We start from the raw sequence: 13,201 nt of genomic DNA, 5'->3' as shown, positions 1-13,201 counted from the left end.
CTCATTCTCAATTAAAAAAAAAAAATAGAATTACTTGGATGTATTTTATTTTCATACTTAGTAAAGATTTATGCATGTCTATGAGGCTCGAAAACAAAAATACGGCAGATCGGTTTTATAGCTCTGAAGTAATATTTTTCCTAAACTAGGTTTCATCAAACGAAAAATGACTTCTTGACAGGAAATATACTTACATACTATAGATAGATAAATAAATATATCGAATACAAATACATAATAAATAAATATAAATAAACATGATACAGAAACTAAAACAGAATTTTATTTCCCTATTTAATTTCGAATAAATCTTTGTTACATTCAAAAAAATGTCGTATATTTCTTATGATGTAAAATAGCATTTATTTTGAAAACAAAAAAGGCAAATTATGTTTCTTAAATTTTTATTATGCAGAAAATTAAAGAGAAAAAATAATTATAATTGAAAACAATATCATACCACAGAAGTTCTATACAACTGAAGATTATCTCAATTGCCTGTTGATATTCAAATCATACTACCAATCAACAATACAAATTAAAATAATATTTATATTGAAAAGAACTTATCAACTTTAATGATTGTAATTATATTAAGATAATTAGTAACCAGATTATAAGTAGACTCAGACATCTGTAGCAATCGATGGTCTTCTCTAAATGGCTGTGCACTTGTGAAGATCATTGCGCTTAACTTTTAGGCAAGCATTCCTATTAAAATAAATAAGTTACGTTAGTTGTTATCAAGATTTATATTGTAGAAAATTATAGGTTAATATTCATACGAACTGAAACTAATTTTGTTCATCCACTTTAAGTCTCTAGTAAAGAGGATAGTGGATGGACAGTGTTTTAATATACAAATAATAAATATTTGAAAAGTTCAATAGAGAAAAAAGAAACAAAGAAAGACTATAAGATTATTATCTATTCAAGATTTCAACAGAGGAAACATATAAAGTACTTACTGGAACTACGCCTTTCATATTTGTTGTAGAGAGTTTCATCTAGAAAGAAAAATAGTAATGATACGATTCAATATTTACGTAAAAACGAATGATCCTTTTAATATTTAATGTGTTGGGAAAAGCTTTGACGCAATTAGAATATTTACTATTTTGTTCACCGAACAGATCGACATATCTCAATAAGTTTATCGACATTTAGTGAAGTGTCAGTGAAAAAAAAAACTTTTAACGCCATCTACTCAAATGATTGGCATCTGTAAGGCCAGCCAAAGGTGGACAGATGGTGCATTGAGTTTTGTGAAAATAACAGCTTTGAGAAATTGTGGGCTCCTATTTGTGGAGAAGATAAGGCAGACAGAATAGAATAATGATGTATTCTTGATTCATGTCATTTGGTACAAGTCTGCTACCTGGCAAGAATTTATTAAACGAGGAAAATTTAATGAAAGTAATAATAAAAGCAATTTGAATAATTAGATACTATAAATACCTAGAATTATTAGAAGCCAGTGACATCTTCCTCTATACAACAAATAGCAGAAAAATACGCTAAAGTAGTCAGCAATATTTAAAGAACTAAACTTAATATTTAACATAATTCGAACAATGAATTCTTTAGCTATACCACTTAATCCATCACTGCTGGCATAACAGAATGGACAAAAAAAGACTCTTGGACAAACTGGATTAAAACTCGAAAATTAATGAATGTGATTTATGTATTACATCCACGAAGTAATGTTTATTGGGCTGTATAAGCCAAGATGAATATGTGAATGTGGTTTGCTGCAAGTGAGACAGACTGTGGAAGAAGAAGAAAAAAATAGTTTAAAATTACGACAATAGTACTGAGTAAATGCTCCAAGCTGTTCCTCAAATGAGGTATTTTAAAAAGAGAAAGTAAATTTGATTATAAGAAAGAACAGAAATATATAACTAAATTTATTTTCTGTTACTTTCGACAATTGCGAGACACCGAAAAAAATTGAAAAGAAAAAGACGTGGCAGTGTCTGTAGCCGTATTTTTCCACTTTTCGTTAATAATCACCATCTAAAGAACGCGTTTTCGTCATTTTTTTTCTCTCCACTCACACCCGGTAAAATCCAATATATACTTTTGGAACAGTTTATGTTGCTTATTTTCCCTATGCTTGGATTATGAAATCAAATTAGAAAGAAGAAATAGCTATATTAAAAGAAGAATAACTTTCTCGTTCCTACTGGACGATGTACAAGAAACAGAATGATATAAAAGCAATATATCTGAAAGGGATATTCTATTATTCATTTATGATTTAAAAAAAAACGAATATTTCCACATTTGTGCTCTGGTTCGTTTCTGATGGACGAAAAACCCGAATTCCATATAAGGCTAGAGGAAGACCTTATATCCGGTATGACGCTACAGGACGGATTCGAGCCCGTGTCTTTGTAATTAAAGGGCTCATCTATACCAACTGAACTATGGAGGCTCCATACAGAACTTCGCTAAAACATTACCTGATCAGAGCAAATTGAGAAGCTCATATATAATCGAATTAATGAGAGAGTTATCTTGTTTTGAATGAAGATTGTTTAGAGTGGTAACATAAGGGAAAGGAACAATATTCTTTAACTACAGCTTGGAACTTTATTGGTCGAGTTCTTTGTGAACGATAATCACTATCTAGAAATCTAGATCATTAAACAGAAGTTCTAGAATTTATCTCCAACAGGATAAAAATAATTTAGCGGAATTTTTACTAGATTATTTTGCGTACGTTAGGTAAGTAAGTGAAAATTGTAGAAAAAACATTATTTACCCCGAAGACTCACTTTAGTGAGTACAGGAGTGACACACCCAAGGTACATCATGTTGGACCATGTCTTACTTCATGTAGAGTGGTCCATCGCCCTTCTTTCTTTTCTTCTTGCCCCTACCCCTAATGCTATTAGAGTATTCGAGGGCTAGGGATGAATATTTTCTATTTTGCTATTTCATTGCGTCTTATGCATTGGGAGTTTGCCTCACCAAGAAGGCGGAAGTCTCAACTCACTTTTTTCTCAACTCACTTTTTTCTTGCAGTGACTTCACTCCAAAATTCTAAAATGATTGTGCCTTATATTACATCTCATGCTGCATTGATTGTCGCGCAGAACAATCAGAGCCGCCTTCAGGGCTTAGGCAGAGGGTCCTGTTCGAGAAGTATATTACAAGCTCCAAAAGTCAGTGATATTGCGAACAATGATAACACAGAAGGTACAAGAATAATCTTAGAAGGGAATTTTACCTAGGCACATGGCATGTTCGGGGTCTACAGATGAGCACTGTTGAGATTGTCTGTAAAGAGATGGAAAGGTTTAAAATTGACATTATGGAAATTCCAGAGACCGCATGGAATGCAGAAGGTCACGAAAATAGGATTGTAAGTTAGTTGTTTATTTAGGAGGTAACTAAAAGCATCATGGGTAGCTGTGATGCCGAAGAGAGTTTAGGCAAGAACTCTTCTTGGTTATTATTATTATTATTGTTATTATTATGTGACACCTCCAGGGAGTCTAAAGATTCATTGAGGGTGCCAACAGCATCGAACAATTGTCCCTTTCGACTACTAACCGCGCTCAAACTTGCTTAACTTTTTGCGAGCCATTAGTAGCAGAGGCTGTACCAATCGACCAACCTTTGCTGGCTATAATCCCGTTAATGAGAGGATACTTTGTTTGTATTAGATTTTAGCCTCATCCAAGCAATGTATCAATCGTGGTGATTTATGCACCTCACACAGATAGGTCTGATGAAGAGAGAGCGAGGAATTCAATTAAAGCTTATAGATTGTTTTGGACTGCCTACCAAGGAGAGATGGCCTTTGCATCTTAGGGGACTTTAATGCAAAAGTGGGAAAGAGTATGAGAGTTAGGCCTAAGTGCGGCATGTTTGGTCTGGGTGAACGTAACACCCGTGATGAAAGACTCTTGGAATCTACCCATGCTAATAGATTAGTTTTTACCGATATCTGCTTCCAGAAATACCACGACGGACACCTAGCACCGGTAGGTCACGTCACCAAATTCATTACATCTTGGCTTTCCAAAGGTGGAAGACAAGCATCTCTGATATGCACTGGAGCAGATTGTAGTATAGACTATCAGCTAGTAAGAGCCAAAGTAAGATTAAGACGGAGAAACCTTCCAAGTTAGGCACATCCCACTAGATTGGATGTTAAAGCATTCTTAATGGGTTCACATAAGAAACATAAACTCAGTTGGATAATTTTTGGAGACTAGTAAGAGAACTCACCAGAAATGCTCTGGGAAGGAGTTCAAGGTTATAATACAGGATACAGGTGTGACAACCGAAAGAAGTATCTCAGTCCAATAAGAAGACCAAGAGATTCATGGATATCAGATTCAACGTGGGATCTTATCGAAAGAAGAGCGGTTGGCAGGGACTGAACGAGAAGCACGGACTGAATGAAGAATATAAAAGATTGCATAGAGAAGTCAGAGGTGCTATCAAACTGGGCAAAGAAAAGTTTTATACTAATAAATGTGAAGAGAAAGAGTTCCAAAAGAGGAGGCACAATTACAAAAGGATGTTTCGTTTAGCTGACGTAAAGCACAAGTTTAAGCCCAAATTTAATGGCATAAAAGACAGGAATGGAGTAGTGTTAACAGAACAGGAAATCAAAAACAGATGGAAAGAATAGGTGAGGAACTATAAAGCAGGGAGGATACAGAAAACTTAAGGGAGCTCTCTTACCAGGAAAATTTCGATTTGGAATCTCCAATTAGGCATGCGGTTGAAAGGTAGTTAAACAGCTTAATAGCAATAAAGTCCTGAGTGCAGATGGAATCCAAGCAAAGGTAATTAAGGCCACAGGGGATGGGGAGATAAGAGTGTCTCATAGATTGATTACAAGGATATGGGAGACAGGATCATGGTCTAGAGACTGGAAGAAGTCAGTTTTCATACTACTACATAAGAAGGGAGATATGAAGGATTACAAGACCTATAGAACTATTAGTTTAATATCTCATGCTAATAAAATTTTATTGAAGATCATTGTAAATAGGATAGAGGCCAAAGTTGAGGTAGATGTCTGAGGAACAAGTATGTTTTAGGAAAGGTAAGTGTACCAGAGATCGTATCCTTTGCCTTAGATATCATAGAAAAGTATAAAGAATTTAGATTACTTATGGTAATGTGTTTCATAGACTACTCTAAAGCTTTAGACTGTGTTCAGCATGTTAAACTTTGGGAAGTAATGAAAGGAATGGGTTTTCCTTAACACACTATCAAGTTGATAGCTAACTTGTACAGGCAGCAAGAAGTCACGGTAAGAATAGACATTGGATTAATTGAGTGATTGGTTGGAAAGAGGCAAGGATGTCTACTTTCTCCTCACTTGTTTAGTATATATGCTGAGGACACCATGCGTTAAGCATTGGATGAGATAAAGACAGGAATTAGGATAGGTGATAGATCGATCAATTATCTGAGATATGCTGATGATACAGTACTGCTTTGTAATGACAAGGAAAAACTTAGACAAATCCTTGACAAAGTTGACGAGATCAGTAAGAACAGATTCCAGACAAATCCTAGCAAGACAAAGATTGTAGTTCTCAAAGGAAATACACAGTCTAAAGCTACTGAGAAACAAGTGTACCTTAATGGAGAAAGAATTGAAGAAGTCAGGAAGTTCGAGTAGCTGGGATCCACGATTAATGTCAAGAATTGCTGTTCAGAAGAAGATTAGGAATGGCTAAAACAACAGTGAAAGACTTGTCTAAAATCTGGAAGGAAAAAATCAATCTCCACCAGTACAAAGTTGAGGATTTTGGATGCAGTTGGTTTTCCAACAGCAACACTTATGGATGCAAGACTTGGAACCTAAAGAAGTCAGATAAGAGAAGAATAGCTGCTTATGAGGTGTGGCGTTACAGAAAGCTGTTGAGGATATCACGTATTGAAGGCAGACAAATGGATGTATGCCAGAAAAGATCAGTAGAATTTTAAGGCTCCTTAAGGATACGGACAGAAGAAAGTTAAAATGCTTTAGACACGTTGAAAGGATAGAAGGAGGACTTCTCAGAACAGTAATCAAGGTAAAGTTCCTGGAAAAAAGAAAGAGGTAGACCGTTAATGAGATGGATGGATGGTGTGTCTGGAGTGACTGATCTTCAAAGAGTTGAAGACAACAGTACCACGTGACGAGAACTGATGTGGCTCATCACCAATCATCTGAGTGACCATACGGCATTTGCTGTTGTCCAATAAACAGGTGGATGGATGAAGTAATGCAAAATATAATATTGACATATAAAAGCATGTATATTAATGCCTATCGACCGCACTGGATTACGTACCCATTATTCTTTTTACACATTAATTATACATTACATATTAGTTATACATTCTTTTGTATCCATAATTAATTCTCAGTTATTGGCATTAAACACAGTAGAATATCTTTTGAAATCTGCAGATGGTCCCATCTTTTTAAGAATTGCACATAATTTTATACAGTTTTTATACAGTGATAAATTTTCATACAATTTCTGAAACGAAAAATTACATCTAAGAGTAACTTACTTTCGCCGACGTATCCAATACGCAAGTAAGCAACTGCAAATAAAATTTAATAAATAAAACAGTGAAGTAAAAAAATGCAAATTGATCGTAAGAACAGCTTATACTTGATTTACTTTGTTAACATTTTACTGCACACATCAACTGACTTATTTTAATATTCATAAATTGAATTGACTAGTTTCTATTATTAAAACTTATGTTATCAAATGTGATATATTCGAATTACAAATATCACAACTTGTTTAGTAAGAATATAGGAAAACGTATTCTGGATTTACATGCAGTTATTATTATTATTATCCAAGCCGATGCTTTTGTAGCTACAACAAATATCGCTATTTAATTGAAACTTTTTCTCTAAGTCAGCTCTCAATACAGCAATTTTTTTTTTCTAGCATTAAGGTACATGTACAAAATGGAAAAAGTTTTATGTAGGGTGTGAGAAAAAAAATCTGCATTTTATTAAAAGATATCTTTGAGATTTAATTCCAGTAAAGTTATTATATTATTAAATTATTATTATTAAAATATTAAATTAAAATTTTCATGTTTTATTAATATATAATAATTTTAATAGTTTAATAACAAAATATTTTAATTTTTAAAATATTTTGTTATTAAAAATATTTTAATAACAAAATATTAAAATAAAAAAAAAAAATATATATATATATATATATATATATGGTTTCTTCGATGTTTAGATAATTTTAATAATTATCATTTTTGAGGTGAACATGAAAATGTTAACTACAGAAATTTAGAAATCACTGACTTACCTTACTTCGTTTAACTTGTTCCTTGCATAAAATCTTGCTAGCTTCTTTTAGGTTACCTTTAGCTTCAGGAAGAACAGTACCTAAACACTCTTTTATTAGAATATCATATTGCTGAAAAAAAAAGTGAAAATTAAAAACAAAATATTCATTAAATGAAAAAGTTATATATTTGTAAGGTACACAGTTACAGCATTCAAACATTCAAGGACGGATATTATTGGTCATACTGTTCCTTTAATGGTAGAAGGCAAATTGTGTATAATCGGCAGGTTTATGAGTATTCTATGGAGATGGTTGCAGTTCACTTTCACAAAGATGAACTAATTGAGTTTATCATAAGGATCATTATGTAAACAGAATAAAATATTAACTTACCGGGTCTATTTTTGAGAAGCAGGCAGCAAATTTCTCAAAAAAATATACGTCTGCAGCTAGAAAGAAAGTGACAGAATATATATCGAATACTAATCAAAACATATTCTGCAATATTTTCTAAGATAAAGTTTAATTTTGTTCGGTTTTCTACCATTATATACTAATACTAATTTCGCATGAAAAACTGCTAACATGGTACATTCCGATATCAAATCAAAATAAAACAAGTCCTTATAAGGACTGGCTTAAAGGGGCGAAGCAAGAATGCTTTTCATCTTCCCCGTTATCTGTAGAGGACAGTGTAGGGATAAGGTGTTATCGAGCTATTAAAGCTCTGATCATGGAAGGAGGGTAACAGCAATAGCCGAGCCTCAGTTAGAACTTCATTAGCTACAGCATTGCTATCCATTACCCTCGAAGGGTATTGGATTGAATGAATCAACATCCTCTCAACCCAAAATAAAACAATGCTTTATCATTTATTATTTAACTATTTTCTTAACTTTATTTTTATTGGTATATATACTTTTATGGAAATTAAATTTTTTATTTAAAATATTTAAAAATTATTTAATTTACTTTTATTTATAATTACAATTACCTTATTATTTCATATAAATATTAAAATATACTAATACTATATCCATGTATTTGAACTACAAATTGTCGCAATGTGATTCTCTCTTGGGCGAGCGAGTGTTTTCTTGGGTGAGAGGACATATTGTTTATTTGAAACACTTCTTTTTCTGGTATATGGAGAAACTTTAAAGTTTTTTTTATTGATTGAGGTAGTTCAGTTTTATTATTCATATAGTACCATGCACTTTTAGAATGTGATAATATAAGTTCATATAAACACTTCAACTGTAATATTAAATTTTAAATTTCAAAACGATATAACTTGAAAGTGTGTCGAATATTTATTACAAATGTTCTATTTTATTTATTTTTTTTTATTTAGCTTTATATCATAAAATATGTGCAAACCTAGCTAATTACTATTCTGAATTTCATTATGAACTCATACGGACCTAGGAAGTGGCTAAAAAATACGGATGTTTGTTCCATTCAAAAACGTTTATTTTATTTTATTTTATGTGGTTCCCACCCATGAAAGGTCATTATAATCCTTTAGTTCAGGAGTATATTAAATTCCTTCCCATCAGTAAAAATATTTTTTGCTGTGCACCGATATTCAATATAAATGATACAATACCGAAATGTATCCTGATAAATTTTTAATGCTCAGAAGATATTTGAAAACAATACATATCTAAACAACTGGGAACAAAGCTATATCGATTATTCTTAGCAGTAAAACAACGTTTACTTATCACATAATGCTCGGTAACAATAATAAATTAACAATAATGAAATATTACTATATCCCTACTACTAATAATAATATAATGGATTAGAAAAAGTTTAAGGTGTATTCATAAAATTCAGTATAGTAAAATAAATATCAATTATTAAAATTATTTACTTTTACATACAATGTAATTTTACTTTTTCATCTTAATTATATATGAATAATTTCATTTCATTAAATTCAATAAATATAATTACATTATATTTAGGAAAAATTATTCATTTTGTTTAAAGATAGATTACAAACCACAGTATTGTCTTGCGAATTGTGGAAAGACATAGCACACAGAAGACGCTAAAATGGCTAAGAATAATATAGACATCGTCCACACAGCTGACAACGATATGAACTAAGAAGTATATGACAAACAGATAAAAAAAAAGGAACTGCTGACGCGAAAGTCTGCTAGGATTGTAGAAGATTATCCATCTGAAATATAATACTACGCATTCTTGTAAAAATATTCTTTTGTTCACGTTTCATTTCACACAACTCAAAACTGAACTTTGCAGTTGAAACCGAGCATCGTACAAAATATACAAAAAAGAGTCATATTTGAATACCTCACCAGGCATCTACGTTTTCGATGAACACACGTATACACTGCATATTTTCAAATGGTTCATGAGTATATAGCAGGCAATTCAGTATCTAATATCTGAAATATCTAATATCTAAGATCTAAATACATCTTTGTAAAGCGATCGCTTTTTATCCAGCGTATTCAAAATAATATAAAATGGCTTAGAAATTTACATGAAATCTGTTGATTATTATAAAATATTGAGCTATTATAAAGATACTAAGTAAATAATTAATCTTTCTTTCATTTTTTATAATTGATGCAAATGTTTATTAAAGTAGGAATGTTTTTATTCAGGCATCTCCATGGCGATAGAATAATAATAATAATAATAATAATAATAATAATAATAATAATAATAATAATAATAATTTTTTAACAAAGTTTATTATCTTTCAAAGAAATTACATGAGTGTAGGATACATTTTCTTACACGTTATTAAAATTATTATGATTAGGACAATGTGATACAATAATTATTGTGAAAATTAATAGTAATCCTAACAAAAACAACAGATTTACATTAAAACAGTTAAACAGGTTTTTTTTTTTTTTCATTTTGTAATTTACATTTTTTAAATTTTACAATTTATTTTGATTCACAATTCACATTAACAATTACGTTTTTGTTAATATGCAATAGATAATGCTAAATGCATTCATTTCACTTTTAATAATAATAATTAAAATAAAAAACTCGACGGCAACAGTTAACAATGAAACCTTAAAAGTTTACAACTTTACACTTCTGTACTAACCATGTGTACAATTCCGTACATTACTTTTCTTTCACTTTTCATTACCTCTCAGAGAATTACTATGATTTCTTACGTTACATTTTTCACTCTTAATATTTTTATAATTTGCATAATGTGAATTCATATAGCAGAATAATAACGATCACAGTAATCGTTTGCAAATCTAGTTCACAGTTACACAAGGTAGTTAATATGATTATATGCTGCATTTTACATTTTATTATATACATATATATTTATTTTCCTTTTTTTATTTGACAAAGTGTTAAAAAAGTCATAAAAAGGACTGGTTAGATGGGCGAAGCAAAAATGCTTTTCATATTCCTCATTATCTGTAGAGGACAGTGTAAGGACAAGGTGTTATTGAGCTATAAAAAGCTCTGATGATGGCAGGAGGGTAACAGCAATAGTCGAGCCTCAGTTGGAACTTCATTGGCTACAGCATTGCCGTCCATTACCCTCCCAGGGTACCCATTTTAGTCGCCTCGTACGACATGCATGAGCTACATTGGGGCTATTCCTATCCCGGCCACCACACGGGGAGACAAAGTGTTATCATTATTATACTGCTATTTACATTTAGACTATTCACATCTATTTTAGGTTTAGAACAGAATGTTATATAATAATAATAATAATAATAATTCCCAGAATGTGCAATAACAGAAGAAAGACTTATGGACCAAAAGAATAACATTTTCCGTAACAAAATATTTACTGAACTTGAGCTGCAAGACTTACTTAATAAATCAACAACTCAAGTAACAGCAAATCATCAGGAGGTAGCTATACCAAACTTTGGAATTCAACTCAGTAAGCATCAAGAGAGTCTCCGTAGCTCAGTCAGTATAGACCAGTGTTTCCCAAAGTGGGGCAATCTGAATGTTTTTTTTTTGTGTGTGGGGGGGGGGGGATTAGAAAACGATGTTGCATTCGTCACCTCACCACCGATATAGTCAAAAAATCACCACTGTTGCCGATAAATTTCGGTGTTGCAACTCTGCGTTTCTGAGAAAAAAGCTGACAACACTAGTACAGCAGTCAACATAAATACAGTATCAAGAAGAACTCTCAGAAAAGCAAAATGATGAGTCTATTAGGACTTTATTCAACATAAAAGGAATAATTGCATGGCTTTCTGAGATTGAAATTGACAAAATTAGTACCTCAAATAAAAAGTCTTTGTAGCAGACATCAAGCTCACGGATCACATTAACTTGAATTTTATTTCACGAGTTCAGTTCGATTTGTGTTTTATAATATACAAAGTGTAATATAAAATTTATATTCATTGAAGAAAGTCAAATTAAAAACAGTTTTACTTATGTTCCTTTTTTATTTAAAGTACATATTTATATTATACTTTTTCAGAACTTGGCCAACTATTATGCTAGAGGGGGGGGCATCAAAATCTTTGAGGCGTTGAGGTGTGGCTTGATCCAAAAAAGGTTGGTAACTACTGGCATAGAGGAAGCTGTTTGGTTGGAAAGACATGGGTTCGATTCCCGTCAATGATATAGTCAAAAAGCAACCTTTACCCCGCCATTTTCGACTAAAGCTAAGTTAGCCGGTCTCATGCGAAGGTAGAGGGTTTTTTCATCTGGAAACTCGGATTTTTCGTCCCCCCAGAACAGGCAAACCGGCCCGGTGAACACCCACGGATTACAGTAATGAATGCGTCCCAGCCATATGCTGTCCGAAGCCCGGATAAAATTGGGGGGTTGGGGAAAGCAATGGTGAACTATCCTATGAAACTCTCACCAAGAATACTTTGTGAGTAATGCTACAAAGTTACCTACGTTCGGAAAAACGATTGAATGGGAAAATAAGAAGCATCAAGCTGACGACATACTTCAGAATGTTTTGACAGAAGTGCAGTGTAAAATGAAGTCAGGGATATTGGAATATACGAACTCCATAAATGTCGGTGTAAGACTACCGCCATGAAAAGCTTTACATAAATCTAAGCTAAAACAGCTCCTCCATAGACGCAAATGCTATGATTAAAACCATCACAACCAACAGTATAAAGGAAACAAATCAGCACAGCCTGTATCATTTCAGTGAAGCTTGGCTGCAGACCGAAAGAGCAAAAGCCGAAGATGAAACAATCTGCACCATGGAATATACGGTTGGTTGGTTGGCACGAAAAGTCAACAAACTTCGACCTGATATGAGCAACTTAAAGAGTTTTAAAGAAGGATGGCTGAAAAATAATAGCATCAAAAACAAAGTAATTAACACATAATTTGGCAAACGAACGAATTGCTGAATTTACCGCAGTTAAAACAAAGAATTATAGCGACTGCACAGCAAATTAAAAGATATGAAGCAAGAGTAAACGAATATATACAAAATATGCAATTTCGACAGAACTAAAGTCAGTTCTTTCAGTCTCTCCTGAGAAATACAAATGCAAACCATCATTCACCGGAAAAAGAAGAAACACTCAAATTTTCGAAGTCAATCTGGGATAATCCTATTGAATACAATAAAGATGCTTCATGGATTAAGGAAATATAATCAGAAATGAAACAAAAACAAATGCAAAATGTCATTATCACTAAAGAAATGGTCAATTCTCAAGTTAGAAAATTAAAAAAACTGCAGTGCACCTGGCAAAGACGAACTACATTGATTTTACTCAAAGCATTAACCAGTCTAAATGATCGAATGGCAGAACAATTTAATTATTTGCTGCAGTCAGGCTCAATCGAAGACTGGATGATATCTGGCCACACTTTTCTTTTAATGAAAGATAAGGATAAGGGTGCAGACTGAAGTAACTATC

At 32.4% G+C, this 13,201-nt stretch overlaps 1 protein-coding gene across 1 annotated transcript; it reads right to left on the bottom strand.

The window, feature by feature from the left end:
- Positions 1-387: 387 nt before the first annotated feature.
- LOC150099457 (uncharacterized) lies at positions 388-9,497 on the bottom strand. The gene is made up of 6 exons (XM_090403616.1): positions 9,316-9,497; positions 7,698-7,753; positions 7,323-7,433; positions 6,544-6,576; positions 969-1,007; positions 388-711 (listed from the first exon to the last, which is right to left on the bottom strand). Exons 1-6 carry the CDS (start codon positions 9,389-9,391, stop codon positions 691-693), a joined length of 336 nt encoding a protein of 111 aa, XP_090259742.1. The 5' UTR covers positions 9,392-9,497; the 3' UTR covers positions 388-690.
- Between the last annotated feature and the right edge of the window lie 3,704 nt (positions 9,498-13,201).

The sequence above is a fragment of the Typopeltis vanoorti genome, chromosome 14, assembly GCF_054136105.1.
Source record: "Typopeltis vanoorti isolate ZY-2024b chromosome 14, IOZ_Tvanoo_1.0, whole genome shotgun sequence".
Taxonomy (NCBI): Eukaryota; Metazoa; Arthropoda; class Arachnida; order Uropygi; family Thelyphonidae; genus Typopeltis; species Typopeltis vanoorti.
This window is presented reverse-complemented; position numbering and strand designations above follow the sequence as displayed.